The 24,568-nt window shown below is 51.6% G+C and overlaps 1 protein-coding gene across 2 annotated transcripts in view; it reads left to right on the top strand.

The window, feature by feature from the left end:
- NOS2 (nitric oxide synthase 2) overlaps nucleotides 1–24,568 on the top strand; it is a 40,471-nt gene that overhangs the window by 10,279 nt on the left and 5,624 nt on the right. For both annotated transcript variants that reach the window (XM_070482726.1, XM_070482725.1), the window contains 17 exons: nucleotides 1,147–1,295; nucleotides 4,347–4,509; nucleotides 5,304–5,395; nucleotides 6,347–6,488; nucleotides 6,580–6,719; nucleotides 8,078–8,252; nucleotides 8,348–8,449; nucleotides 11,616–11,810; nucleotides 15,422–15,504; nucleotides 15,891–16,035; nucleotides 16,942–17,046; nucleotides 18,000–18,049; nucleotides 18,427–18,601; nucleotides 19,426–19,558; nucleotides 20,449–20,527; nucleotides 21,297–21,478; nucleotides 23,715–23,878. In XM_070482726.1, the coding sequence (XP_070338827.1) occupies nucleotides 1,147–1,295; nucleotides 4,347–4,509; nucleotides 5,304–5,395; nucleotides 6,347–6,488; nucleotides 6,580–6,719; nucleotides 8,078–8,252; nucleotides 8,348–8,449; nucleotides 11,616–11,810; nucleotides 15,422–15,504; nucleotides 15,891–16,035; nucleotides 16,942–17,046; nucleotides 18,000–18,049; nucleotides 18,427–18,601; nucleotides 19,426–19,558; nucleotides 20,449–20,527; nucleotides 21,297–21,478; nucleotides 23,715–23,878 (2,274 nt within the window). The remainder of the gene's footprint in view (nucleotides 1–1,146; nucleotides 1,296–4,346; nucleotides 4,510–5,303; nucleotides 5,396–6,346; nucleotides 6,489–6,579; nucleotides 6,720–8,077; nucleotides 8,253–8,347; nucleotides 8,450–11,615; nucleotides 11,811–15,421; nucleotides 15,505–15,890; nucleotides 16,036–16,941; nucleotides 17,047–17,999; nucleotides 18,050–18,426; nucleotides 18,602–19,425; nucleotides 19,559–20,448; nucleotides 20,528–21,296; nucleotides 21,479–23,714; nucleotides 23,879–24,568) is intronic.

Raw genomic sequence — 24,568 nt, forward strand, 5'->3', positions numbered from 1 at the left:
AAATGACAGTAGGAAGTAAATGATGTCAACGCCCTGTTAACCCCTCTAATGGATAATGGCTAATCCAGAAAGTGAGATAAATCATTGCAGGAACAAATTCATTCTTTCTCAGAGGGACAGATTCCAGCATAGTGTCGGGGAGAATTTTCTAAGAGAACTGCTCAAATCTGGACTGAACTACGTCAGGAGATAGGGAGCTCCCTGTCACTAGAAGGACTCGAGGGCCGTTTGATAGTGAGATTGGAAAGGGGTCCAAGTGTCCAGTGAGTAGTTGGATTAAGTGCACTTTAAGACTCCTTCCTATCTTCTGAGTTTCTTTTTTTTTTTTTTCGAGGAAGATTAGCCCTGACCTGACATCTGCTGCCAATCCTCCTCTGTTTGCTGAGGAAGACTGGCTCTGAGCTAACATCTATACCCATCTTCCTCTACTTTATATGTGGGACGCTACCACAGCATGGCTTGCTAAGTGGTGCCATGTCCGCACCCAGGGTCCGAACTTGCTAACCCGGGGCCACCAAAGTGGAACGTGTGCACTTAACCACTGTGCCACCGGGCCAGCCCCATGAATTTCTTATTCTAACTTTAGAGTGCATTCTATGATTGTAAAATGGGAAACAATTGAAAATTTCAAGCCCGTGAAAGCAGATTTCCCACACCTTCCAGAAATTACCACAGTCAACATTTGGGTGTACTTCCTTCCAGTATTTTTTCTGTACCATCCTCTGACTTTGGGGTTTGCACCCTTTCAATTCATTTTGGCCAAACACCGATAAGTGTTCCCGGGAGCCACATCAGCCTCTTTCAATGAGAAAGTAGTTGAGATGTTTCCAGGGATCGAGTTGTTGACTTTGCTCTGGTCTGGGGCCAGCTGGGGAGGAGGGCCAGAGACTGAGCCCAGGGTCAGGGAGCAACCCCAGCTCGCACCCACTGGGGTTCAGCCAGCAGAAGAGAGGAGGTCTGGGAGGGGAGAAAGCCTGGTGGACCCCAAGGAGGAGGTGCCACAGGGGTGGAGAGGGGCATCAGGGAGCCGGAGCAGCTGGAGTAGAAGGAGGTGGCCAGGAGAGCTGGCCCCGGAGGAGGATGGCTGTCGACACCTGTGCCGAGTAGCCAAGCAGCCCGCCTCACTGCCTGCCTCTCTCTTTCCAGGAGGTCGCTTGCAAGTCCAAGTCTTGCCTGGCAGCCGTCATGAACCCCAAAAGTATGACCAGAGGGCCCAGGGACAAGCCTACACCCCCAGATGAGCTTCTACCTCACGCTATCCAATTTGTCAACCAGTATTACAACTCCTTCAAAGAGTAAGGCTCGCTTCCTGCAGGCTGACTGCCTCCCCCTTCCCTGAGCTCTCCTTTCTCCAGCCGCTTCCCTCTGCCCCTAGACCCCTTTCCTTCCTGGACTCACAGTGCATCCAGGGCTGCAGCATAGTTTTCCAAGGGAAAAGAGCCTGGAACAGGTTCTCACAATCATGAGACAAAGAGGTGTAGTGATGGTGGTTAAAGTGTGGGTTGGGAGTATAAGGGAGTTTGAATCCTGGCTCCACCAGTAACCAGTCCGTGTCCTTAGGAAGCCTGTTTACCCTCTCTGTGCCTCAACTTTCTCATCTGTAAAAGGGGGGATGATAGAACCTGGGTTGTAAGATTGCTGTGAGGATCACATTGTGTCCTGGCGCAGAGTCACCTCGACCATGAATTGATGTGCACTCTTGTTATGAAATGTGTGAGATAGAAGGGACCTTCAAGACCACCTAGCCAAGCCCTCCTCCTACAGGTGTGAACAGCAAAGCCCAGTGACATACCTGAGGTCATCCAGCCCCAGCTAGAATCCAGGCCGCTTGACTTGAAGAGGGCAGGCTGTGCTCTTTGCTCTGAACTCTGTGGGCTTCTATATTCATGGATTTCATAAAATATATGGCTATTAATTTAGCCCAACTTTAAAATAAAAATACACAAGGGGATCATATGTCAGGATGGCCGAGGGAATGGCGTTGCTGTTTTGTGGGCGGGGAGGGCAGTGTGGCCTTTATGGTGCAGCCCCCCACAGCACTTCGTTGCATGAAGTGAGCCACAGAAGTGCATCTGGGACCCCCTTGGCGGGAGGAGTGGGTCCTGGTGATACCACATCCCCTCTGCTCTGAGCCTACGGTGTCTGAGCTGGGAGAGACCTTGGGTCTTGACTTAGAAAGAGGCTCTTATCTTTGAGGGCCGTTGATCGTCAGCCCTGGTGGCATAGGAGAGTCACCTGAAGACCTTGCAAAATACTGATGCCAGTGTCCCCTGGGCCAAGGGCGTCAGGGTCTCAGGAATTGGGGCGGGGCAGACATCCCTGTTCTTGAGAAGCTCCCTGGGCGATTCTAATGTCCAGCCGGATTGACAGCCCTGGGGGTTGCCTGCCGTGTGTGCTGTGTAACTAGAAGCTCTGCAGAAGTGCTTTGTGACTGGGAACTTCAAGATCCTTGGGTGTTCAGCTCAGTGTTGACTGATGAGCCTTTCGGGGTCCAGGAATTTGTTGATGGACTTCATTGGGCCGCAGTATTGATGCTAACACTGAATGCTAAGTATGTTCTGGGTCCTAAGTGCCTTAGACATAATAGTCACTGCAAGTCTGTGAGATTGGTACCATTATTGTCCTCCCCATCTTACAGGCAAGGAAACTGAAGCCCATGGAGGAGATGTAACTTGCTCAGAGTCACACCTTCTGAAGTCCCAGAGCTGGGTCTTGAACCCAAATAGTCTGGCACCAGAACTCCTGCTTCAACCGCCATGTTCTAGCATCCAGCTCTTTGACCCTGAAGGTTCCTGACCCCAGGCTGGTCAGGACCTGGGAGGTCCTGCTGGTGTTTGGAAGGCGGTTGGGTGGGTGTTAGCCCAGGAGGCTCCAGGGCTGCTCTTGGTGGCTGTTCAAACCCATTTGCTTCTCACAGAGGGAAGTTCTTTCTTACGTGGTCACGTGTTCACACTACTGAGTGGTGGAGGCATCAGTGTTCTGGTGATCACCACTGTTTTCAGGCTTGGATGCGGAGTGGGGAGTAATTCTAGAAGCTTTGTTTGGGGAGAGAGGGCTTCCAGTGGTGCAGCAGCATCAGCCTCACCCAGTGGGTCCTTATGCCAGGAGTGTCCTTGAAGATAGATAGTGTCAAGTGTTTTGTCTTTGAGCTTTTTTCTTTAATCAACGAAGAGCTGTCAAGACACTCTTCATCCACAGAAAGGGCATTTTGTTCTGAGTTGTCCACTCTTCTTAATCAGGAGTTCGTTCCTTAAATAGTTTTGTTTGTTGCCATTTCAGAAGTCTTTGGTGGTGATTGGAAATCTCAAGGTCGCTCTGTGTGTGTGTGTGTGTGTGTGTGTTTCAAAGTCTTTCTGATTGAATCCCTCCCTGTGGGATATTTCTGAAGTCTGGGAGGGGAGAGGGGAAGCCAGTTGAGAAATCCTATATGGAATTGCGGCTGCGGTGCAGAGGTTGAGAAATAACCCGCTGTACAGACCACGCTGCCTAGGGCTCCTCCTTGAGCAGGCCCTGGGGCCCTGCAGGCCGGGTCCTGGTCCGGTCCTGACCAGGGAAGTGTGGGTAGGCCCTCATCATCTCTGGGCTTGCCATCCCTCCTGGGGTGGAAGGTGGAAGGTTAAGAGCCTGGCCTTGGCATCAGGGCAAGCTGAGTCTGAGTCCTGACTTTGCTGTCTATCACACTTATGTTGCCGGGCCAGTACTTCAACTCCTAGAGCCTTGATGCACCGGTCTATAAAATGGACACAAAAGTGCCTCTCTCACAGACTCAGTGGGCCCCTGACTGTGAGTAGCTTTGCCCAGTACCTGGCTCATATTGAGTACTCAGTACCCAGGAGCTGCCATGGGAGGGGTTGGCTCATCTCTTAACCAAGAGAAGGTGGATGGGTGCTTCCCCGGCTGACAGGCACGATGTGACTGTGGCTTGATGAGGGCTCCTCTGGGTCTTGCAAGTGTCTGAGAAGGATTGCACTGCTTGCTTCTGGTCACCAAGCTGAGATGAATGTGATTAGAGAAAAAGCGCCTGGAAACAAGAGGGGTGCCAATGAGATCAGGACCAACTACGTAATTTGCAGGACCCAGTGTAAAAATGAAAATGTGGGCTCCCTGTTCAAAAATGATTAAGAATTTCAAGACGGTGACAGCATAGCATTTAACCAAGCACGGGGCCCTTCTAAGCTTGGGGCCCTGGTCACACACTCATGAAGCTGGCCCTGGAGGGGGCAGTCTCTGTGAGAGACGTCTTGCCCTCCTGGTGTCCTAGTTCAGTTCCTGCTTCTGTGGATTGAATTAATCTCCATTTAAGGCCATGCCATTGTTGATCTTCCTGATGTCTTCCTGTCCCTCAGAGCAAAAATAGAGGAACATCTGGCCAGGCTGGAAGCCGTAACAAAGGAGATAGAAACAACAGGAACCTACCAGCTGACGGGAGATGAGCTCATCTTTGCCACCAAGCAGGCCTGGCGCAATGCCCCCCGCTGCATCGGGAGGATCCAGTGGTCCAACCTACAGGTGGGCTTCCTTAGATCCGAGTGGGAGAGGAAGCTGGGTGGGGGGGACAGCCAAGCAGAGCTGTGCCCAGGCTGAAGCCAGAGCCCCGAGTTTTCTCTTCACACTCCTGAACATGAGATGGGAGCTCAGAGGGTCCCCGTCTAGATGCCTAGAATCCGATTTCAGCACCAGGATTTCTAGCGGACCTTTCTCTCTTGTTTGAAGTTCGGAAGACTAAATATCATCGTACAACCAAACAACCTTGTTATTATTATTCTTGAGGCCCTGGTCCTGCCAGAGAGGTTGTTTACCTCGACTATTTGAATTCTTGGTCCCTAGAAAACATTTTGTTCATCCTAGTCTCCTAGGCTATCTTTCCACTGGGGGATCATTTCTTGCTGGATAATATTAAAAACACCTGGACAGAGAAATCGATGAGAAATGCCAGTGCAACCTATTCTGGCTGTAAGGAAATGTGCTGGAGGCCCTGTATGAAGTGTGCTCATGTTGTAAAGGAGCTAGGCTGGGACTGTGGGAATCTGGACTCATGTCACTTGAAAATCAAGTTTTCTTGGGATTTGGATTTTGCTAGGGTCTTCCAAGTGGGCTCCCCTAGGAGAGCAGGAGAAAGGATGGATGGGGCAACTGTGAGGTGGGAGGTGTCGATGTAGAGGGAAGATGCCCTTCTCTGCCTGGTGTTGGGTAGTGGAGGTTGGGGCCACTCCTTCGGTCCCCTGTGACTTAGCTTCTGATCACCCCTGAGGCCTCTGTCTTCACAGTCCTTGACGGGCACGGTCTGGGTGGGCTGTGTGCAGGTCTTTGATGCCCGGAGCTGTTCTACTGCCCAGGAAATGTTCGAACACATCTGCAGACACCTGCGTTACTCCACCAACAATGGCAACATCAGGTGGGTGTGCCTTTCCCGAGGCTGCGGCTGGGGTCCACCCTGCCCCCGAGCCTTAGCCAAAAGATGCAGGTGGGTTTAGGGGAGGCATCTCTGGCTCGAGGAGAAACCAGAGAGAAAGAGAAAAGAGAACGAATTCAGCTTCTTCAGAGAGCCCTCGGAGTGAGCCTGGCCTCCAGGAGCTCAGCCCCACTCTGTAGCCCATTTTCTTCCTTTGCTTCCGCCTTGGAACCATTTGGAGGTGATGGGGGGTCTTGAAGAAGCAGCTTCTTCACTGTTCAGGGTTAGGGCTCCCCACTCTTTAGAAGGGACGAGAGGCTGGTTTTGCAGCAGGTTGCTCCAGTGTGGTGTTTTTCTTAGAGGGAGGAGTGTCACTGCTCATCAGTACCTACCCCCCACCGTTCCTTTCCCCACCCCCAACTAAAGAGGTCAAGGCTGATAGGGCTGAACAGCGCATATGGACACTCATTCATTTTTTTGTTCAGCAGACACTCAGTGCCCACTTAATCCCCAACACAGGGCTAGGCGTGGGGGTGGGGAATGCAGACTAAGACCCTAAGATGCTGCTCCAGCCCACTATGAACCTCCGGCTTTCACTAGCCAAGCATCCAACTAACTCGACTGCAAGGAGAGCAATATGGTGCCTCAAGGGAAGTGGCTGGGGCAGCTAGCCCTGCCCCAGGGGTGGGGAGGGCCCCTGCAGGGTGGGGTCCCTCTGCTGGTGTTGAAGGAAGGCTGGAAGCTGGAGGGAGAAGAAAGAGGGAGAGGCTATGTCAGGAAGTGCGGTGGGTCACGGGCTGTCAGAGGCCTGCGAGAGCTTGGCAGGTCAGGGAGCTGTAGGAGTTTGGTTTAGTTAGCTCGGGTGCAGGAAGAGGGGAGGGGGACCAGTGGGGGATGGCTGGGAGCCCCTGCCAGAGCCAGGTGGTAAACAGCACTGTCCTCGTCTTGGGGAAGGTCGGCCATCACCGTGTTCCCCCAGCGGAGTGATGGAAAGCATGACTTCCGGATCTGGAATGCTCAGCTCATCCGGTATGCCGGGTACCAGATGCCTGATGGCACCATCAGAGGGGACCCTGCCTCTGTGGAGTTAACCCAGGTACCAGATCCAGCCTTGGTGGATGTGAACAGAGTCCAGAGAGGTCAAGGTACCTGCTTCTGCAGACTCACTGGGCCTGTCTTGCCCCCAGCTGTGCATCGACCTGGGCTGGAAGCCCAAGTACGGCCGCTTTGATGTGATGCCTCTGGTCCTGCAGGCTGATGGCCGCGACCCTGAGCTCTTTGAAATCCCTCCTGACCTTGTGCTCGAGGTGCCCATGGAACATCCCAAGTAAGCAGGCTGAGGGGGCTGGGGTGTGAATTACCAGGCATGGCTCCCTCCTTTCCTAAGTGACACCTCAGTCCTCAGGCCCTTCTCTGCATCTCCCACAAAGCCCAGCCAGCAGCAGGAGATGCCCAGAAGAGCTGGCTTTCAAGGCCTCCTTGTCAGCTTGTATGCAACTCTGCACGTGTGTCTCTGGCCTGAGTCTTATGAGGCTATGTTGATGGTGAGGGAGGAGCAGAGGTTGAGACAGATGGGGCCCTAGGAGTTTGGGAAGCAGTGACTGCGGGAGAGGAACCCTTCAAAGGCTCTGAGATTCTTCCACTGAGCAGCCTCGGCCTCTTTTGCCTTCCTGCCAATTTTCTTAGCTGCCCCTCTGCCGACTGGTGAGTCCAGGGCTATAGGGACTTCAAGAGCTAGTCCGCTTCAGCCCCTGCTCAGGCAGCTCTCATAATTACAAAAACATATATATACAAATACAAATACAAAATACAAAATACAAAAACATATATATCGAGACTCACTACGTTGCAAGCATCGGGCTCGGCTCTTCTTCTTACCTCTTGAATACACTGAACTCAGACCCACCTTAGGGCCTTGGCACTTGCTGTCCCCTCTGTCTGGCATGCCCTTTCCTCTGAATTTTGCAGGCTCCGTTTCTTCTTGTCAGTGAGCGGTTTCCTGGGATGGCACCCTTCTGAGAAGTCTGTCCTGACCACCCAATCTAGAGCAGGCACCCTCACCCTCCATTGAACACATCACCTTGTTTTGATTTTCCTGTTCATTTGTCGACCTGTTCATAGTCTAGACTCTGGATTGCAAGCTACTTGAGAATAGGGATCTTGCCTTCCTTGCCATCAGCATACTTAGCCAACACCTAGCAGGGTGCCTGGCACATTGCACAGGGTGATCAATTATAAATAGTTATAAAATAAATGAATACACAAATGAATGATACTGTTATCTTCAGAATAATCCCACAAGTTGGATGCTATTATCTGTTTTCCTGGTGGCTCAGACAGGCTCAATAACATCCCCAGGTCACACAGCTAGTAAGCGATGAGGCAGAACTTGAACCCAGGCTTTCTGACTCTAAAGTCCTTAACTGCTATGTCATATTGGATTCTCAGCATTTAGCCCAGGACCTGTCACATGCTTGATGCTTAATCTGTGTTTGCGTGAATGAATGGGTGAATGAATGCATAATTAATAACTGACACCCACTGCGCCCAGTTCACCTCTCGAGGTAGGGTGGACGCTTAGAAAGGAGTTTTCTTGGTTGACTCTTTTTCTGAAGCTTTTTTGGGGGGAGTGAGGCTGGGCAAAAGTGAAGGGCCCCATGGCAGCCGGCTGTGCCTCCCCGCCAGGTACGAGTGGTTCCAGGAGCTGGGGCTGAAGTGGTACGCACTGCCGGCAGTAGCCAACATGCTGCTTGAGGTGGGCGGCCTGGAGTTCCCAGGGTGCCCCTTCAACGGCTGGTACATGGGCACGGAGATCGGGGTCCGAGACTACTGTGATGCCCAGCGCTACAACATCTTGGAGGTAACAAGGACTGTCCCGCTGGGCTGGCTGGAGGTGCAGACCTGGGGGGTGGGTGTCCAGAGGACTGATTCACTCCCATTTCTCTGCCTCCACAGGAAGTGGGCAGAAGGATGGGCCTAGAAACACACAAGCTGGCCTCCCTCTGGAAGGACCGGGCTGTCATCGAGATCAACGTGGCTGTGCTCCACAGTTTCCAGGTGTGTCTGGTGTTTTGTGGGTCTGAAGACTTTTCGGTCAGAAGATCAGCTGGTCTAGCCGCTCATCTTGTGCTTGATTTTCCCCTTACGGCGTTGTTCCATTTATTCATGCATCAAACAAGTATTGAACCCCCGGTTTGTGCCAGGCACTGGGCTAGGTGCTGGGGATACAGAGATAAATGAGCTCTCTCATTCACTCTAGGCCTTCTTGTGTAAACTTGAATGCTTCCAGCAACAGGCAACTCCTTACCTATCAAGACTGATAAATCCCTGAATTGTCCACTGAATCTTGTCCTCTCTCAATTTCTCAAGGAGTTTACTCCTGAAAATTTCCCCCTCTCTCTGCTATATCATTAATGTCTCCCTCTCTGCTGGATCATTCCTATCAGAGTACAATTAGGCTGTAATGGCCCCCAGCTTAAAGAAATAAATGACTAGCTAACTGGATAACTCCTCCAGCTACGACCTTGTTTTTCTGCTTCCCTCTACAGCAAAACCATTGAAAGATCTCATTACCCTCCCTCAGCCCCCAGCCACTCCTGTAATGGCACTCCTTCTCTTATCCTCCACCACTCTTCCAATCACACTGGGATTCTTGCTGATCTTCAAACTCACCGAGATGGTTCCCACCTCAGGGCCTTTGCACTTGCTTTTCCCTCTGCCTAGAATACTCTTCCCACAAGTCAGCCCATGTCCAGCTCCTTACCTTCATCGAGTCGCCATTGTCAGCTCCTCAGCTGCCCACACCGTGTAAAATGGCACCCTCACCCCACCTCCATCCTGTCTCTCTCTCTTATTCCTTTAACTCTGTCTTTATTTTTCTTCATAATACTTATTAGCTCCTGACACTATGTGGTACATCTACTTCTTTCTTTTTTATTGTTTTGTAAGCTCCATGGGGCAGGGGCCTTGTCTCTCTTGTTCACTGCTCAACCCTCAGAATCTAGAAGAGTATCTGGCACATGGTAGATGCTAAATATATATGTATATTGAATGAATGAACGAGAGCCCATTCAGCATGGGCAGTGGTTCTCTTGCTGCCCTATACTGAGTGACAGCCTCCACCCCTTGGGCCCTCACACAGCATGTTGGTTCCTGGGCGGGACTGAGCCCTCTGATCCATCTCCTGCTCTTCCTCAGATAAACACTCCCCTTCCTTTTGGGAAGGAGGCGTGGGAAGTATGAATATATTACTTTAGAAGCTGGGACCATCTCCACAAAGCTGGCAGATGCCCTGGGGGCCAGACCACTGGGCAGAGTCATTCATTCATTCAGCAGAGTATCCTGAGCATTTCCCATGTGCCAGGTTCTCAGCTGGACCTAGGATAGGAGTGGTCAACAAAACAGACACACCCCTGTCCTTGTGGAGTGTCATGGGGAGCTGAGCTTAAACAGTCACCAGTAAATACACATGATCGCACATGGTTCCCCAGGGCTGGTCACCCACGGGCAGGTCAAGCTTGTGCCTGATGGGGGTGGGGTTCTGGGACTGAGCAGGAAGAGCTCCCTGGGGCTGGCTCGGCTTGGGAAGGCCCCTCCTGCCGGCCTTGGACCACACTTCCTGACTCCTGGGAAGTCCAAGCACCAGCCTTGACACTGCAGGATACAGATATGTCCCAGAAAATCTGCTGAACCTCAGCTCTCTCCTGACATGGCTGACCACGTCCCTCCACTGCTTGAGAGTCTCCGGGACTTCCTGGTCGCCCTCCTTCAGGATAAACTTCAAAGACTTAGCCTTATGTTTTCATCTGTAAGACGAGAATAGTAATAGTACCTCCCTCACTAGGTTACTCTTAGCATTAAATGCAAATGCATGCACAATGTTTAGCTGCACTGCCTGGCCCATAGTGAATATTCAGCTTTAGTTTTGTTGTTATATTATTATTTTTTATTGTTACCGCCATTAGCACAGCTATTATCATCAGCTCCTGAGCTTAAAACTGATCTGGCACCAGGAGTTGCTGTATGTGTATGGATAAAATTTTAAAAGGTGTGGCTGGGCCTCCTGGGCCCTCCCTCAGCTGGCTCCTCTTGTGCCTCCAGCCTCATCTCATGCTGTGTCCTCCTCCGGGAATGCCCGTCCCCTGTCTGACTTGTACCCATCTCTCAAGACTCACCTCCCCTTAGGAACTGTCTCTGAAGGCCTCTGTCTCCTGCAGACCTCTGTCTGAGCCGAGGCCTCTCCTCTGCCCTCCGTCAGCACCGGCGCTCCCCCATCCTAGCTTCTATCAGGCCACACGAAACAGCAGACTTTCTTCTGCCTCCCCTACTTGGAATATAATCTAATGCAGAGAAGGGGCCACGTCTTTCGCCTCTGTAGTGCCTGTGCCTTACGTAATGCCTGGCGGATAGAAGTCATAATAGCAGCTAACATGTATTGAGCACATTCTATGCTTTGCTTGTATTAACTTATTGCCATCCTTTCAACAACCTCATGATGTAGAAACTGTTATTATCCCCATTTCACAGATGAGGAAACTGAGGCTTACTGAGGTTAAGGAACTAATAGCTCTAGGTCATATGGCCAATAAGAGGCCAAGATTTGAACCACTGCATTAAACAAATATCCATTGACTGGATGAGTTGCCCCAGACATTGATGGGTGTGGCTGCTCTTGTTGGATCATCCCAGGAAGGCTCAGACCCCTTGGCTCCTAACTGTAGGATGTGGACATTGTGGTGGTTTGTCTTCCATGCGCCACGGTTCCCTGAGTGCTTCAGTCCTCTTCAGAGGTGTCTAGCTTCTTTTTGGCCGAGAGCCACATCCTTGGGAAGCGACTCTTGCAACTTTCTACCAAGTCACAAAGGGGCGCTGAGGTTTGATTATCAGCATCCAGAGAGAGCCATTTGTTGGGAGTTTGTGGAGACTTATGGGTGTGGCTCGAGAAGCTGAACACTGCCCCCAGAGGGCCAGGGGGAGGCAACCGTGGGACCTGTGGGCTGACCATGGCTGTGGTGACTTCTTGGGCTCCTTCAGAGCCTCTGAAAGCGCCTTCCATTTGGATAGTTATTTTCAGCAGTGAGGAGGGGCCAGGAGGGCCTGCTCTTCCATTTTATAGATTCCCAGGCTTCCCATAGTCCATCTGGGAACCCTGTAGCCCACGGGCTACTCTCCTGGTTTCCCCACCCCTCGCCTCAACTCCCCTTCTTGCCTTATTCTGATTTAGAAGCAAAATGTGACCATCATGGACCACCACTCAGCTGCAGAGTCCTTCATGAAGCACATGCAGAATGAGTACCGGTCCCGTGGGGGCTGCCCGGCCGACTGGGTTTGGCTGGTACCCCCGATTTCTGGGAGCATCACCCCCGTGTTCCACCAGGAGATGTTAAACTATGTCCTGTCCCCTTTCTACTACTACCAGGTAAGGGAGGGGCCTTCCTCTCCTCTCCATCTTAGAAGCTCAGGGGTGGAAAGAATGTGCATGTGTGTATGTACACATGTGTGCGCATGTGTGCAAATGTTCATCTGTGTGTGTGCGCATGCGTGCAAATGTTCATCTGTGTGTGTGCATGTGTGCAAATGTTCATCTGTGTGTGTGCATGTGTGCAAATGTTCATCTGTGTGTGCGCGCATGTGTGCAAATGTTCATCTGTGTGTGCGCATGTGTGCAAATGTTCATCTGTGTGTGCGCATGTGTGCAAATGTTCATCTGTGTGTGCGCGCATGTGTGCAAATGTTCATCTGTGTGTGTGCGCATGCGTGCAAATGTTCATCTGTGTGTGCGCATGTGTGCAAATGTTCATCTGTGTGTGTGCATGTGTGCAAATGTTCATCTGTGTGTGCGCGCATGTGTGCAAATGTTCATCTGTGTGTGCGCATGTGTGCAAATGTTCATCTGTGTGTGCGCATGTGTGCAAATGTTCATCTGTGTGTGCGCATGTGTGCAAATGTTCATCTGTGTGTGCGCGCATGTGTGCAAATGTTCATCTGTGTGTGTGCGCATGTGTGCAAATGTTCATCTGTGTGTGCGCATGTGTGCAAATGTTCATCTGTGTGTGCGCATGTGTGCAAATGTTCATCTGTGTGTGTGCGCATGTGTGCAAATGTTCATCTGTGTGTGCGCGCATGTGTGCAAATGTTCATCTGTGTGTGCGCATGTGTGCAAATGTTCATCTGTGTGTGCGCGCATGTGTGCAAATGTTCATCTGTGTGTGCGCGCATGTGTGCAAATGTTCATCTGTGTGTGTGCGCATGTGTGCAAATGTTCATCTGTGTGTGCGCATGTGTGCAAATGTTCATCTGTGTGTGCGCATGTGTGCAAATGTTCATCTGTGTGTGCGCGCATGTGTGCAAATGTTCATCTGTGTGTGCGCATGTGTGCAAATGTTCATCTGTGTGTGCGCGCATGTGTGCAAATGTTCATCTGTGTGTGCGCATGTGTGCAAATGTTCATCTGTGTGTGTGCGCATGTGTGCAAATGTTCATCTGTGTGTGCGCGCATGTGTGCAAATGTTCATCTGTGTGTGCGCATGTGTGCAAATGTTCATCTGTGTGTGCGCATGTGTGCAAATGTTCATCTGTGTGTGTGCGCATGTGTGCAAATGTTCATCTGTGTGTGCGCATGTGTGCAAATGTTCATCTGTGTGTGCGCGCATGTGTGCAAATGTTCATCTGTGTGTGCGCATGTGTGCAAATGTTCATCTGTGTGTGCGCATGTGTGCAAATGTTCATCTGTGTGTGCGCATGTGTGCAAATGTTCATCTGTGTGTGTGCGCATGTGTGCAAATGTTCACCTGTGTGTGTGCATGTGTGCAAATGTTCACCTGTGTGTGCGCATGTGTGCAAATGTTCATCTGTGTGTGCGCGCATGTGTGCAAATGTTCATCTGTGTGTGCGCGCATGCGTGCAAATGTTCATCTGTGTGTGCGCGCATGCGTGCAAATGTTCATCTGTGTGTGCGCGCATGCGTGCAAATGTTCATCTGTGTGTGCGCGCATGCGTGCAAATGTTCATCTGTGTGTGCGCGCATGCGTGCAAATGTTCATCTGTGTGTGTGCGCATGCGTGCAAATGTTCATCTGTGTGTGTGCGCATGCGTGCAAATGTTCATCTGTGTGTGCGCGCATGCGTGCAAATGTTCATCTGTGTGTGCGCGCATGTGTGCAAATGTTCATCTGTGTGTGCGCGCATGTGTGCAAATGTTCATCTGTGTGTGCGCATGCGTGCAAATGTTCATCTGTGTGTGCGCGCATGTGTGCAAATGTTCATCTGTGTGTGCGCGCATGTGTGCAAATGTTCATCTGTGTGTGCGCACATGTGTGCAAATGTTCATCTGTGTGTGCGCGCGCGTGCAAATGTTCATCTGTGTGTGCGCGCATGCGCGCAAATGTTCATCTGTGTGTGCGCATGTGTGCAAATGTTCATCTGTGTGTGTGCACATGTGTGCAAATGTTCGTGTGTGTGTGCACATGTGTGCAAATGTTCATCTGTGTGTGCACATGTGTGCAAATGTTCATCTGTGTGTGCACATGTGTGCAAATGTTCATCTGTGTGTGTGCGCATGTGTGCAAATGTTCATCTGTGTGTGCACATGTGTGCAAATGTTCATCTGTGTGTGTGCGCATGTGTGCAAATGTTCACCTGTGTGCGCGCATGTGTGCAAATGTTCATCTGTGTGTGCGCATGTGTGCAAATGTTCATCTGTGTGTGTGCGCATGCGCGCAAATGTTCATCTGTGTGTGTGCGCATGTGTGCAAATGTTCATCTGTGTGTGTGCGCATGCGTGCAAATGTTCATCTGTGTGTGTGCGCATGTGTGCAAATGTTCATCTGTGTGTGCGCATGCGCGCAAATGTTCATCTGTGTGTGCACATGTGTGCAAATGTTCATCTGTGTGTGTGCACATGTGTGCAAATGTTCACCTGTGTGTGCGCATGTGTGCAAATGTTCATCTGTGTGTGCACATGTGTGCAAATGTTCGTGTGTGTGTGCACATGTGTGCAAATGTTCATCTGTGTGTGTGCGCATGTGTGCAAATGTTCATCTGTGTGTGCGCATGTGTGCAAATGTTCGTGTGTGTGTGCGCGTACATGTATGCTCACTCATGCAGGACATATCGGGGAGGATCAGGGACACAGAAGCATATTTTTAATGCTTTTCAGGCTTCACTTAAGGATGCTGAGCAGCTTCTGTCCATTTCTACAGACAGTGGAACTGAAGGAAATACCTTGTATTATACCTTTAGTGTCCCATTGCTCTGATGGGGTTTAAGCTCCTGAGGGTGACCACATTGTGCCCGCCTCCATGGGAGTCCTGTGAACGGCCACACAACCTAACAGCAAAGAGCTTAGCTCTCGGGTCGGACGCGCCTGGCGGTGACTCTGCCACTTCCTAGCTGTGTGATCTTGGGGGGGTCATTTCCCTCATCTAAGCCCCGGTTTTCTCATCTCTAAAAGGCATGGGCACTAACTCCACGATAGGAGGTTGCATGGGTCACATGAGCCGGTGTATGTAACAGCTCAGCCCAGCGCCCAAGCCAAGATGCCCTCAGTAACTGTTTTCTATTGAAACAAGTTCATTTTTTGTCAAAAGAGACTTTGGCTCGATTTGGGGAAGAACTTCTTTACTCTAAAAGTGATAAATAAGGTGACTTATTGCCTGGGACAATTTGTGTCTGTTGTCACAGCACCTCCTTTTACTCTCAAAGGTTTCCCACTTTGGACTATACATTGTATAGTCTTCCTAGTAACAAGACACTGAAAACAAAACAGAAGTGACGCCTCTTCCTTCCAGGGGGACATTAATGAGAATAAAATCAACTGACCACCTGATATGTGCAGGCTGTCTGCTGGACGCTGAGCTGCAGCTCTGAGCGAGACAGACAGACAGCCCTCCCCTGTGGGGATTTCAGTGAGGTGGGGGTGAGGATAGGGCCTGCTCTCCTCCTCAACTCACGACGGGCACGAAGGGTCCTCTGTCTGTCCAGCATCCCGCCAGGGCCCGCCTTGTCCTCACATCTGCCTTCTTTTCTGAAGGTGGAGGCCTGGAAAACCCACGTCTGGCAGGATGAGAAGCAGAGCCCCCGGAGAAGACAGATTCGATTCAAGGTCTTGGTTAAGTAAGTGGGAGTGGCCAGTGTTGACGTCTGAACTGCAGCCCTTCCTTCCCGTCAGCGGGCCCTTCTAGCCTCGAAGGGCAGGGAACAAAGTGAAAAGATGATCTTTGTGGAGTTTGGCTCCCAGAGGTCCGGACACCAATTCCGAGGGTCACCTGCCACCATTTACCCAGCCTTCTCTCCTCCGTTTTCCCAAGGGGCTGAATAGTGCATTGAGCAGGTGGTGAGAGGAGAAGGGCGGTGAGGCGGGGTTGATAGCTGGTGAGAAATATGGATTCTTTTTTCTCAACCTGCCCCACTTAAAAGCTGCCCCCTCCCATTCTGCTGGGCCCCCATCCCCCTCTGGAAGGCTGACTCAGCACACAGTGTCTATCTCTCTGTCCTCACAGAGCCGTGCTCTTTGCCTCCATGCTGATGCGCAAGACCATGGCGTCCCGAGTCAGAGCCACAATCCTCTTTGCCACGGAGACGGGAAAATCGGAAACGCTGGCCCGGGACCTGGGGACTTTGTTCAGTTGTGCTTTCAACCCCAAGGTACCGACTCAACTGGACTCATGCTGTTTTCTCTGCCTGTGTGCAGAGAAGTCTGGGGAAACTTAAAATGGTTAAAGTGCTCCTGGATGTCCCAGAGCCTTGGCTGTACTGACATACATTGTAAATCTGTGATAGAAGGATAGATTTGTGTCCAGGGATTCCCAAACTTACACAGTGAATAGGTTTTTCATAGTGTTCCAGGGAACACAGTTTGGGAAACACTTTCCTGGTAAATCCAAGCCTCAATATACATGAGCTGCTCTAGATGAATTTTATTCACATTTGCTGAACACCTGCTATCCAGGGTGCAGTGCTAAATGTGAAGGGGGCAAAGGATGAGTAAGATGCAGACGAATAAAACAGTACCCCAGAGGGTGACTAATTCATTCTGTCAGTGTTGGGTTTTGCCCTTCATCGCTGAAGGCCTTCCACGTCAGGGGGTCCTGCGGGCAACAGCGAGGCAGTGACACATTTCACCTGAGATCAGCTTCAGGCAAAGCATTTGGGTTCCTGAGGCGCCAAAGGGGTCATCATTTTTGTAACTGACTCATCCCCTTTTTGTGGAAAATACATCCACACTCAGAATTCAAAATAGCCGTGGAAGTGGTGAGCAGTGCTTGACCTGGGACATGCAGTATTTTGGCAGCAAGCCCTGCAGGGCGTGCAAATGTGTTAGCGGCAGGGGGTGAGAGGGGCAGGGAATCCAGGATGTGTCCGGCTAGGTTCCTTTGACAGGGGTTCCTGAGCACTCACCCCCACAGTGCCACGCCTGTGCTGGGTTCAGAGATGACGAAGGGGGCTCCTGGCCTGGGGACGGGGAGGGAAGCACAGAGTGTCTGTGGGGGGAGGGGGTGGAGGGCCCCAGCCTGGCTGCCGAGCGCTGATGTCCACCTCGGTGCCCGGCAGGTTCTCTGTATGGACGAGTACCAGCTGAGATACCTAGAAGAGGAGCAGCTTCTGCTGGTGGTGACCAGCACGTTTGGGAACGGAGACTCCCCCGGCAACGGAGAGGTGGGTGGCCCGGGTCCTGGTGGTCTAGGGCTGGTAGGGCCTGAGAGGACTAAGGAAAGGATCTGGGGGGATTCAGTGTGTCCTAAGGATGATGTTGGGGCTGAGTGCTCAGGTCACTCTGGGCTGCCCTTTGGTCAGTCACTTGCCTTCCTCCTGCGTGTATCTCCATCCGTGTGTGCCACCTTTCCTATGACCTACTTAATATGTGTCAGTAAGTTGACCTCCCTTAATTGGCAAATTCATGTTTAAAGGAAACTCTGTATCACTCTCACAAATGGAAAGCCAGCAAAAAGTAAAGCCAATGAAAACCAAAGTTATTGAATTTTAGCTAGATACTGTTGCCTAACCGTGGCTTCCTTTGTTTTTTAAAAAGAGTAATAAGCATTAGAGAGTTGTTAAGGTTCCATTAGCACCAGTCTGAGATTTTCTGTCTAGTGTTCCAAAGGACCAAAAAAAAAAAAAAAATCAAAACAGGAATAACTAAAAAAAATACAGAAACGTGAATACTTTCTTACCGTATGATTTGATACTATCTGCTGGGTCACATACCACCTAAGATTATGTTGAGCTCCTAGGAAGTCAGGGTTATTTTAGAGAATGTGGGACCAGTTGTCACTCTCATCAGGTTCCAAACAAGAAGAGAGCCTCGCGCTCCATTAGGAGACCCTCTGGAGAGGCCCTGCTGTGAGGCGGCCCCCTCTACCACGGCTGGATGGGTTGGGGGCTGGCTGTTCTGGGTCCCCCACCGAGGGTCAGGCGCACATGGGTTGCTAAGACTGAACTTGTCCCTGAGCCCCAGCCAGGTGGCTCCGCATATAAACCAACTTCCATTGTGGTTCTGGAACCTTCTCCTGCCAGATGTGGCCAATTTTTAAATGGCCATCAGAAGAAAAGAAAGAGCAGTGCTTTTATTAACCCTGTCCTGAGAACTCTGTGGTTCTCTCTCTTTCTAGAAATTGAAGAAATCCCTCTTCATGCTGAAAAAGCTCACGAACAAGTTCAGGTGAGGCTCTTCCCCTCTCCAACTTATCTGAGTCCAGCCCTGTGGGCCCAGAGCCTGGATTCCGGAATGGAAGTGGGTGTGTCTGAGGGGGTCTTCTCTGGGATGTCCAGGCACGGAGAGAGTCTGTCCTCAGAGTGCCCTCAAGGGTCAAGTCAGGGAAACCAAGTCCCTCTCATAGGTCTGCAGGCCAAGCACAGGGTTGGTCCTGGGAGGCTTGGGAACCATGGAGGACCAGAAGAAGGTGTGCCCTGGCGGGTCCTGTGCCCAGCCCAGCTGGAATGGGAGTGTCTTAGGCTGGCCTTACTGGCTGTGGGTGCTGGGTGGGGCTTGCGTGGGTTGGCTCACCCCAGGCTCTGTGTGTGTTTCCTCCCGGGCAGGTATGCTGTGTTTGGCCTTGGCTCCAGCATGTACCCTCAGTTCTGTGCCTTCGCTCATGACATCGACCAGAAGTTGTCTCACCTGGGGGCCTCGCAGCTCACCCCCACAGGGGAAGGGGATGAGCTCGGTGGCCAGGAGGATGCCTTCCGCAGCTGGGCCGTGCAAACCTTCAAGGTCAGTTCTCAGCCGGGGCTGCCTCCCAGCACGGACAGGGATGCTGTGGTGCACTCACTTCTGTGCCAGCCATCCCGGGTGGCATGACGCCTGCCTGGTCCTGTAGGCATGGTCCCTGGCTTGGACTGGAGTTGTGGGCCTGAGGACTGAGGTCACTGCTTCTCTCCCTCAACCCCCTAGAGAGCTCCCTTCAAGCATGCTTCCCCTGGGTGAGAGAAGGTGGCCAAGACACCCCCTGCCCTCGGGCAGCTTTGATTTAAGATCTTTCCCCCTCTGATTATCCACGTCACCCCTTGACCACCTTGTCTTGCTTCAGTCTCCCAGCCACAGAGAGCTTGGGGACAGGGACCATGCAGTTGACTTCTTTAGAGCTGTGTCAATATCTCAGTAGGTCTTTATCACCTGTGGCTTGACCCCACTGGTTTGGAGAACTCCTTGTTTAAACAAAATGCTTCACCCAGCGGTGGTGCTCTGGAGCCTCGGCTTGAGTCAGGACAGACGTGGTTCCCAAGCCCAGGCCTCCTCCGCATGATGCCACAGGAGGAAAATGGGAGCAATCAAGCCTACCTCATGGTGTGGGCATGTGGATAAAATGAGATACTGTCAATATTAATATTCTTAATAGTAGCAATAGCTCCTCTGTGCCAAGCCCGGCCACCTTTCTGAGTCCTCACAATAGCCCCCTCAGATAAATATGCTTGGTAAATTATGTGAAGCACTGAGCTCAGCTGTAAGGACCTACAAAATGGTGGCCCCAATGGTGGCAGTGCTGCTGCTGCTGACAATGACAATTATTAACACTCATCTGCTCCGGCTTCTTCCAGACAGCCTGTGAGACGTTCAACGTCCGAGGCAAACACCAAATTCAGATCCCCAAGCTCTACACCTCCAATGAGACCTGGGACCCACATCACTACAGGCTCGTGCAGGACCCGCAGCCTTTGGACCTCAGCAAAGGTGCCTGCCTCCCTGCGCCACACAGGGCTCGTTTGCCCTTCCTGCTGGGGGAGCGTCTCTGAGCCCTGAGCCTGTGGTCGGGGAGACCACTAGGACTCTGAGCAGAGGCAGCTGGCCTTCCAGTCATCTCCCTTTTGTTGTGTCCCAGACCCTGTTGGGATGCAAGCCACGGGGGCTTGCTTCGTCTCTGAGGGAGGCTGTTTCAGGAAGAAGCTCTGGGAGGGTGGTGGAGAGAGAAGGGAGCCAGCACCAAGTGAGGGCCTCCTGTGGGCTGGGCACTGTGCTGGGCTCTTTGCACACCCACTGTAAGTGAGCCCTGACAAGTGTCCTGCGAGAAAAGCACAGGCAGAGAAACTGAAGGTCAGGGAGGTGAAGCTAGTTGCTAGCATGTGGCCAAGTTGGTATTTGAGCCCCAGCCTTCCAGCTCCAATGGCAGCCGAGTATTGTAAGAACGTGTTGTGAGGCAATTCTAGACTGTGATGCGTGAACTCTCGATGGTGCCCTCTGGAAGCTGTGCCTCTGAGAGGCCTCCTTTCTTGTACCATGGGGACAGCGGTCCTGCAGGTTTCTGCATGTTCAGGACATCCCCAACTTCACCTGTGCTCTTCTGTGCATCCCAAGCATGGGGATAGCCTAGAAATTGCCATATTTGGGCTTCTAAATTACATTTCCCAGCACCTAGCATCAGCACCACCACCCTATGTCAGACCAGGGGTCGTTATTTGTGATTCAGAAACTCACTAGCAAAATGGACAGGAAAGAAAACCCACCATCACCCGGTGGGACATCCCATGGGTGGTGTCCGGGCATAGTTGACTAAAACCGTGGAGGCTGCCCCCACCAGTGCTAAGAGTGACTTTGCCATTTCACCATCTCTCTGTCCCCCACAGCCCTCAGCAGTATGCACGCCAAGAATGTGTTCACCATGAGGCTCAAATCGCGGCAGAATCTACAGAGTCCGAAGTCCAGGTAGGGTCGAATTACAGGGCCTCTTGGGTGCTCTTCTGCAGATTTTATCTGAATGAAGGAAAGACCAGAGCAAGTCATTCTTTGAAAGACAGGAGAGAAGTGGCCGCTGGCATTAGCAACGATGCATCAGTAGGACCAGCTTGACCGGTAACCCCTGTGGCCGCCAGTGCCTTGACTCTGGTCTCCACTAACCACGGGCCAGCTTTCCAGCCTGGGAGCTCGGCACCTGCTTCACTTCCTGTCCTTCGTCACTTAACTCTTTCCCCAAAAGGGCAGGGCCAGAGAAGCTCAAACACTTGGCTCTTCGTTCAGGACTTTCAGGGAAGTTTTGGCAGGAAAGGACCTTTCCCTGCCAGGACAGGCAGGTGCTGTGAACTCTGTGGGTTTTATCTGTGTTGTCCTCCCCCTTCGTTAGGAAAACTGGGCTTGGTTCTAATGACTGCAGACAAGGAAAGGTTTGTCCCGATGTCCACGTGTCTCCCAGCGGGATGCTCTCTTTAGGCAGAGTCTGTGGTCAAGTCCTGTGGGGCTCGGAGAGCTGCACAGGGAGGGGTGCAGCCCACCCTCTCCCCAAGGAGAAGCCACAGGCCTGGTCAGCCCCAGACCCTCTTGAGTGCTCCAGCCTGAGGGGATGCTGGCCATCCATGCTCATGGAACAGGGCAGGAAAACGAAAGGAGGGCATGTTTCCTGGGGAAACTGGCCCGCCCGTCAGGGAGCTCTGGAGGAAATCCTGCTTGCATCACCTGAGGCTTCTTTTTCCTTCTCCAGCCGCACCACCCTCCTGATAGAACTCTCCAGTGAGGCCAGCCAAGGTCTGAGCTACCTGCCAGGGGAGCATCTGGGGGTTTTCCCAGGCAACCAGCCAGCTCTGGTCCAAGGTATCTTGGAGCGAGTGGAGGATGGCCCTGCACCCGACCAACCCGTGCGCCTGGAGACCCTTGATGAGAGCGGTGAGCCCTCTGCACGGGAGCCTCGGCTGAGGTGGCCCCTGCATCTTCTTGCATACCTCTCAATCTGGCTGACAGGCTGGGCCCAGGCCTGTGCCGTGGGCAGCTAACCCTGTCCTTCCTGCTGAGTGGGTGGGCCACCCCAGCCTGCAGTAAAGCACCTTTGCCAACAGTCCTCACCTGGCTGGAGGCCAGCAAGAAAGGATGCTTCTTTGGGACCATCTGCCCAACACCAGAGGCTGGAGAGTCTTTTTCCATTCATTCTTTTGCCCACCCAGACACTTTTTTGTTGATTGACTAGTTTATTTATTTTTCCTTCAAAATTTAACTGGTCACATCTATATACCAAGCAGGTCTTGGGCTACAAAGAGGAATGAGACTCAGTGTCTGCCCTCAGAAGGCTCACTACCTGTACAGGAGGCTGACATAAAGAATACTCATAATAAATATTATTATAATAATAATAACAGTAGCAGCTGGCATTTGTTGTATAATTACTACATGCCAGCATTTTACGTGCATTGTCTCTTTAGTCCCCACAATAGACCTGTGTGTGCAGCTTGCTAGGTGACATAATAGAGAAATGTGGAAACAGTGTAAAAAGGGTGAGCTCTGAAGGTTCAAGCCCCTGACCCATCACTTACTAGCTGTGACCTTGGGCACAGGAGTCAACCTCTCAGGATTTCTTCCCTTGTCTGTAAAATAGAGGTAACAGAGCCTTGCTTGTGGGGTTGTTGTGAAGAACAGATGAGTACATACAAGTGCAACCGTCACAGTTCCTGGCACCAAATACATGCAGGAGTGGAGGAATGTCCGTGCCCCACAGGCTAATGCACATGTGTCCAGAGGGTCGGAGAAGGGGCTTAACACACCCTGGGGATCTTCTCGGATCCCAGAGTTTATAACCTCCGTGCATTCTCACGGCGTCTAATTTCATTCTAGTTCGCCACTGAGGGTCTCAATTGCCTCCACCTTCCCTGGGTGATGGGCAGGGGCAGGCCACAGGTGACAGGAGAGTGGGCTTCTCCTGGCCATCCTCCCCTGGAGAAGATTCTGTCCTGGAGGGGATCCGGAGCACCCCCTTCCTATGCTGAGGGGAGGCTCTCAGTCCATGTGGGGAGCACAGCACAGGGGTGACAGGCCCCAGAAGAGGAGAACTAATGGAATCCACCATCACGGGCACCCCCCCAGCCCAGAGGACTAGCTCCCTGGCCTTGGCTTCCTCAGTGATAATGACGCCTCCAAAGACTGTGTCCCCCTAAAGAGAGTGGCCACAATAGGAAAGTGGGGGTCAGAGAAGAAAAGTCTGGCATTGACCCCCACTGTCCAGGAGAACATGAGAGAGCCTGAAACTCAGGGGCTAGGGGACAGGGATGTCTGCATTACTATAGGGAGACACATATGGCTCATCAGGCCTTGGGTCCTGATGAAATAATCTAATACTAATATTTTACCTAATATTTCTGGAGCCACCTGTGTACCAGACACTGTACCATTGCACATGCGCTGTTTCAGTCAATGCTCCTACAAACCCAGAGAGACAGGTTTTGTGATCATGTCCATTCACAGAGATGGAACCAGGGCTCAGAGGGTTCAGTTGCCAGCTAGTAAGTGGGGAGCCAGAGTTTGAAACCATGTCTCCTGGCTCCAGGGTCCATGCTGTGACAGGTCGTCTCAGCACCCTGGACAGCACCTGGAACTTCCAAGTGTTTGTTGAGGGAGGGAATGAATAAATGAATGAATACTGGATTGTAACAGCCTGGACGCTGCCTCTGGGGACTCCTTGAGACTTTCCACCTCACTTTGGGCTGATTGTTGCTCACCCAGCACCTCTGGATGTGGCACCCCAGGGGACTGCAGTCATGGGCTTTTCTCTCAATGAACACCTGCCCTCAGGGGTGCACATCAGTCTTTGGTGGCTTTAGTCACTGTGAGTCTGTAGTTCACTTGTGAGTATCCTGCTAAAGGTCAGATCTGGGTCAGAGAGGTACTGGACTCTGGTTCATAGTTTTGCAGGATTGTGTCAATGTGGGTGCCCTTTGGAGGGCTGCTGATCAGTCTTTCCTGGCAGCATTATCTCTGGGCACCACCTTCCTGAACACAAGTTGGGCACATGAGCTCTTTTGCTGTTCCTGGAGTCAGAACTCCTGTGTCTTCTCTCCCCTGCAGGAGAGGTGTCTGCCTCAGAGGCCTCAATGGGGCTTTATTTTCCATCCTGATTTCTTCCTTCTCTATCCAGGCAGCTACTGGGTCAAGGACAAGCGGCTGCCCCCCTGCTCACTCATCCAGGCACTCACCTATTTCCTGGACATCACCACACCCCCAACCCAACAGCTTCTCCGAAAGCTGGCCCAGCTGGCCACCAAAGAGGCTGAGAGGCAGAGACTGGAGACCCTGTGCCAGGTGAAGATCTGGGCTGGTGGGTGAGGTAGGGACAATTTTCCAGAGTTGGGGGAGCCAGAGCCCAGAGCTGGTCTTTAAGGTCCAACGGGGGGTCCCCCCAGGATCCCAGAGTGAGACTTTTCAAAGGCTGGCGGGATATCATCCATTGTCTACTATCCTATCTCTAAGACACAGTTGGGTTGAGTGAACTGAATTTTTCTGAGTGTCTGCAGGATGCAACTGAAGTGCTTCTTCAGAAATTAGCTAGAAAAGGGGAGCTGCTTTTTCTTGTCTGTCTTTGTATTCCCCAAACCTGGAACACGCCTAGAACTTAGGAAGTGTTAGAGGATGGATGGTGTGGATGAATGGATTAATGGACATAGTGACAGATGAGTAGTTATACTAATAAATTAATGGGAGAGTGCATTAACTCATCTGCCACTTTCTAAACCCCAGTCTTTGTGAAAGGCACTGAATGTTATTATTACTGTCATCATATTATTATTACCTTATTGCTAAGTATGTTGATTCCAGACACCTCCACTGCCATTATCCTACGGCTTCACTGTACTATCTTGGTGCACATTTTCTTGTTTAATTCTCACAGTGTCTCTGTGAGGTAGGTTATACTATCCTCATCTCACAAAGGTTAAGTAACTGAGACAAGATGCCAGAGCTAGTAAGGGCATTCAGTCAAGATTTGACCTGAGG

The sequence above is a fragment of the Equus asinus genome, chromosome 13 (assembly GCF_041296235.1).
Source record: "Equus asinus isolate D_3611 breed Donkey chromosome 13, EquAss-T2T_v2, whole genome shotgun sequence".
NCBI lineage: Eukaryota > Metazoa > Chordata > Mammalia > Perissodactyla > Equidae > Equus > Equus asinus.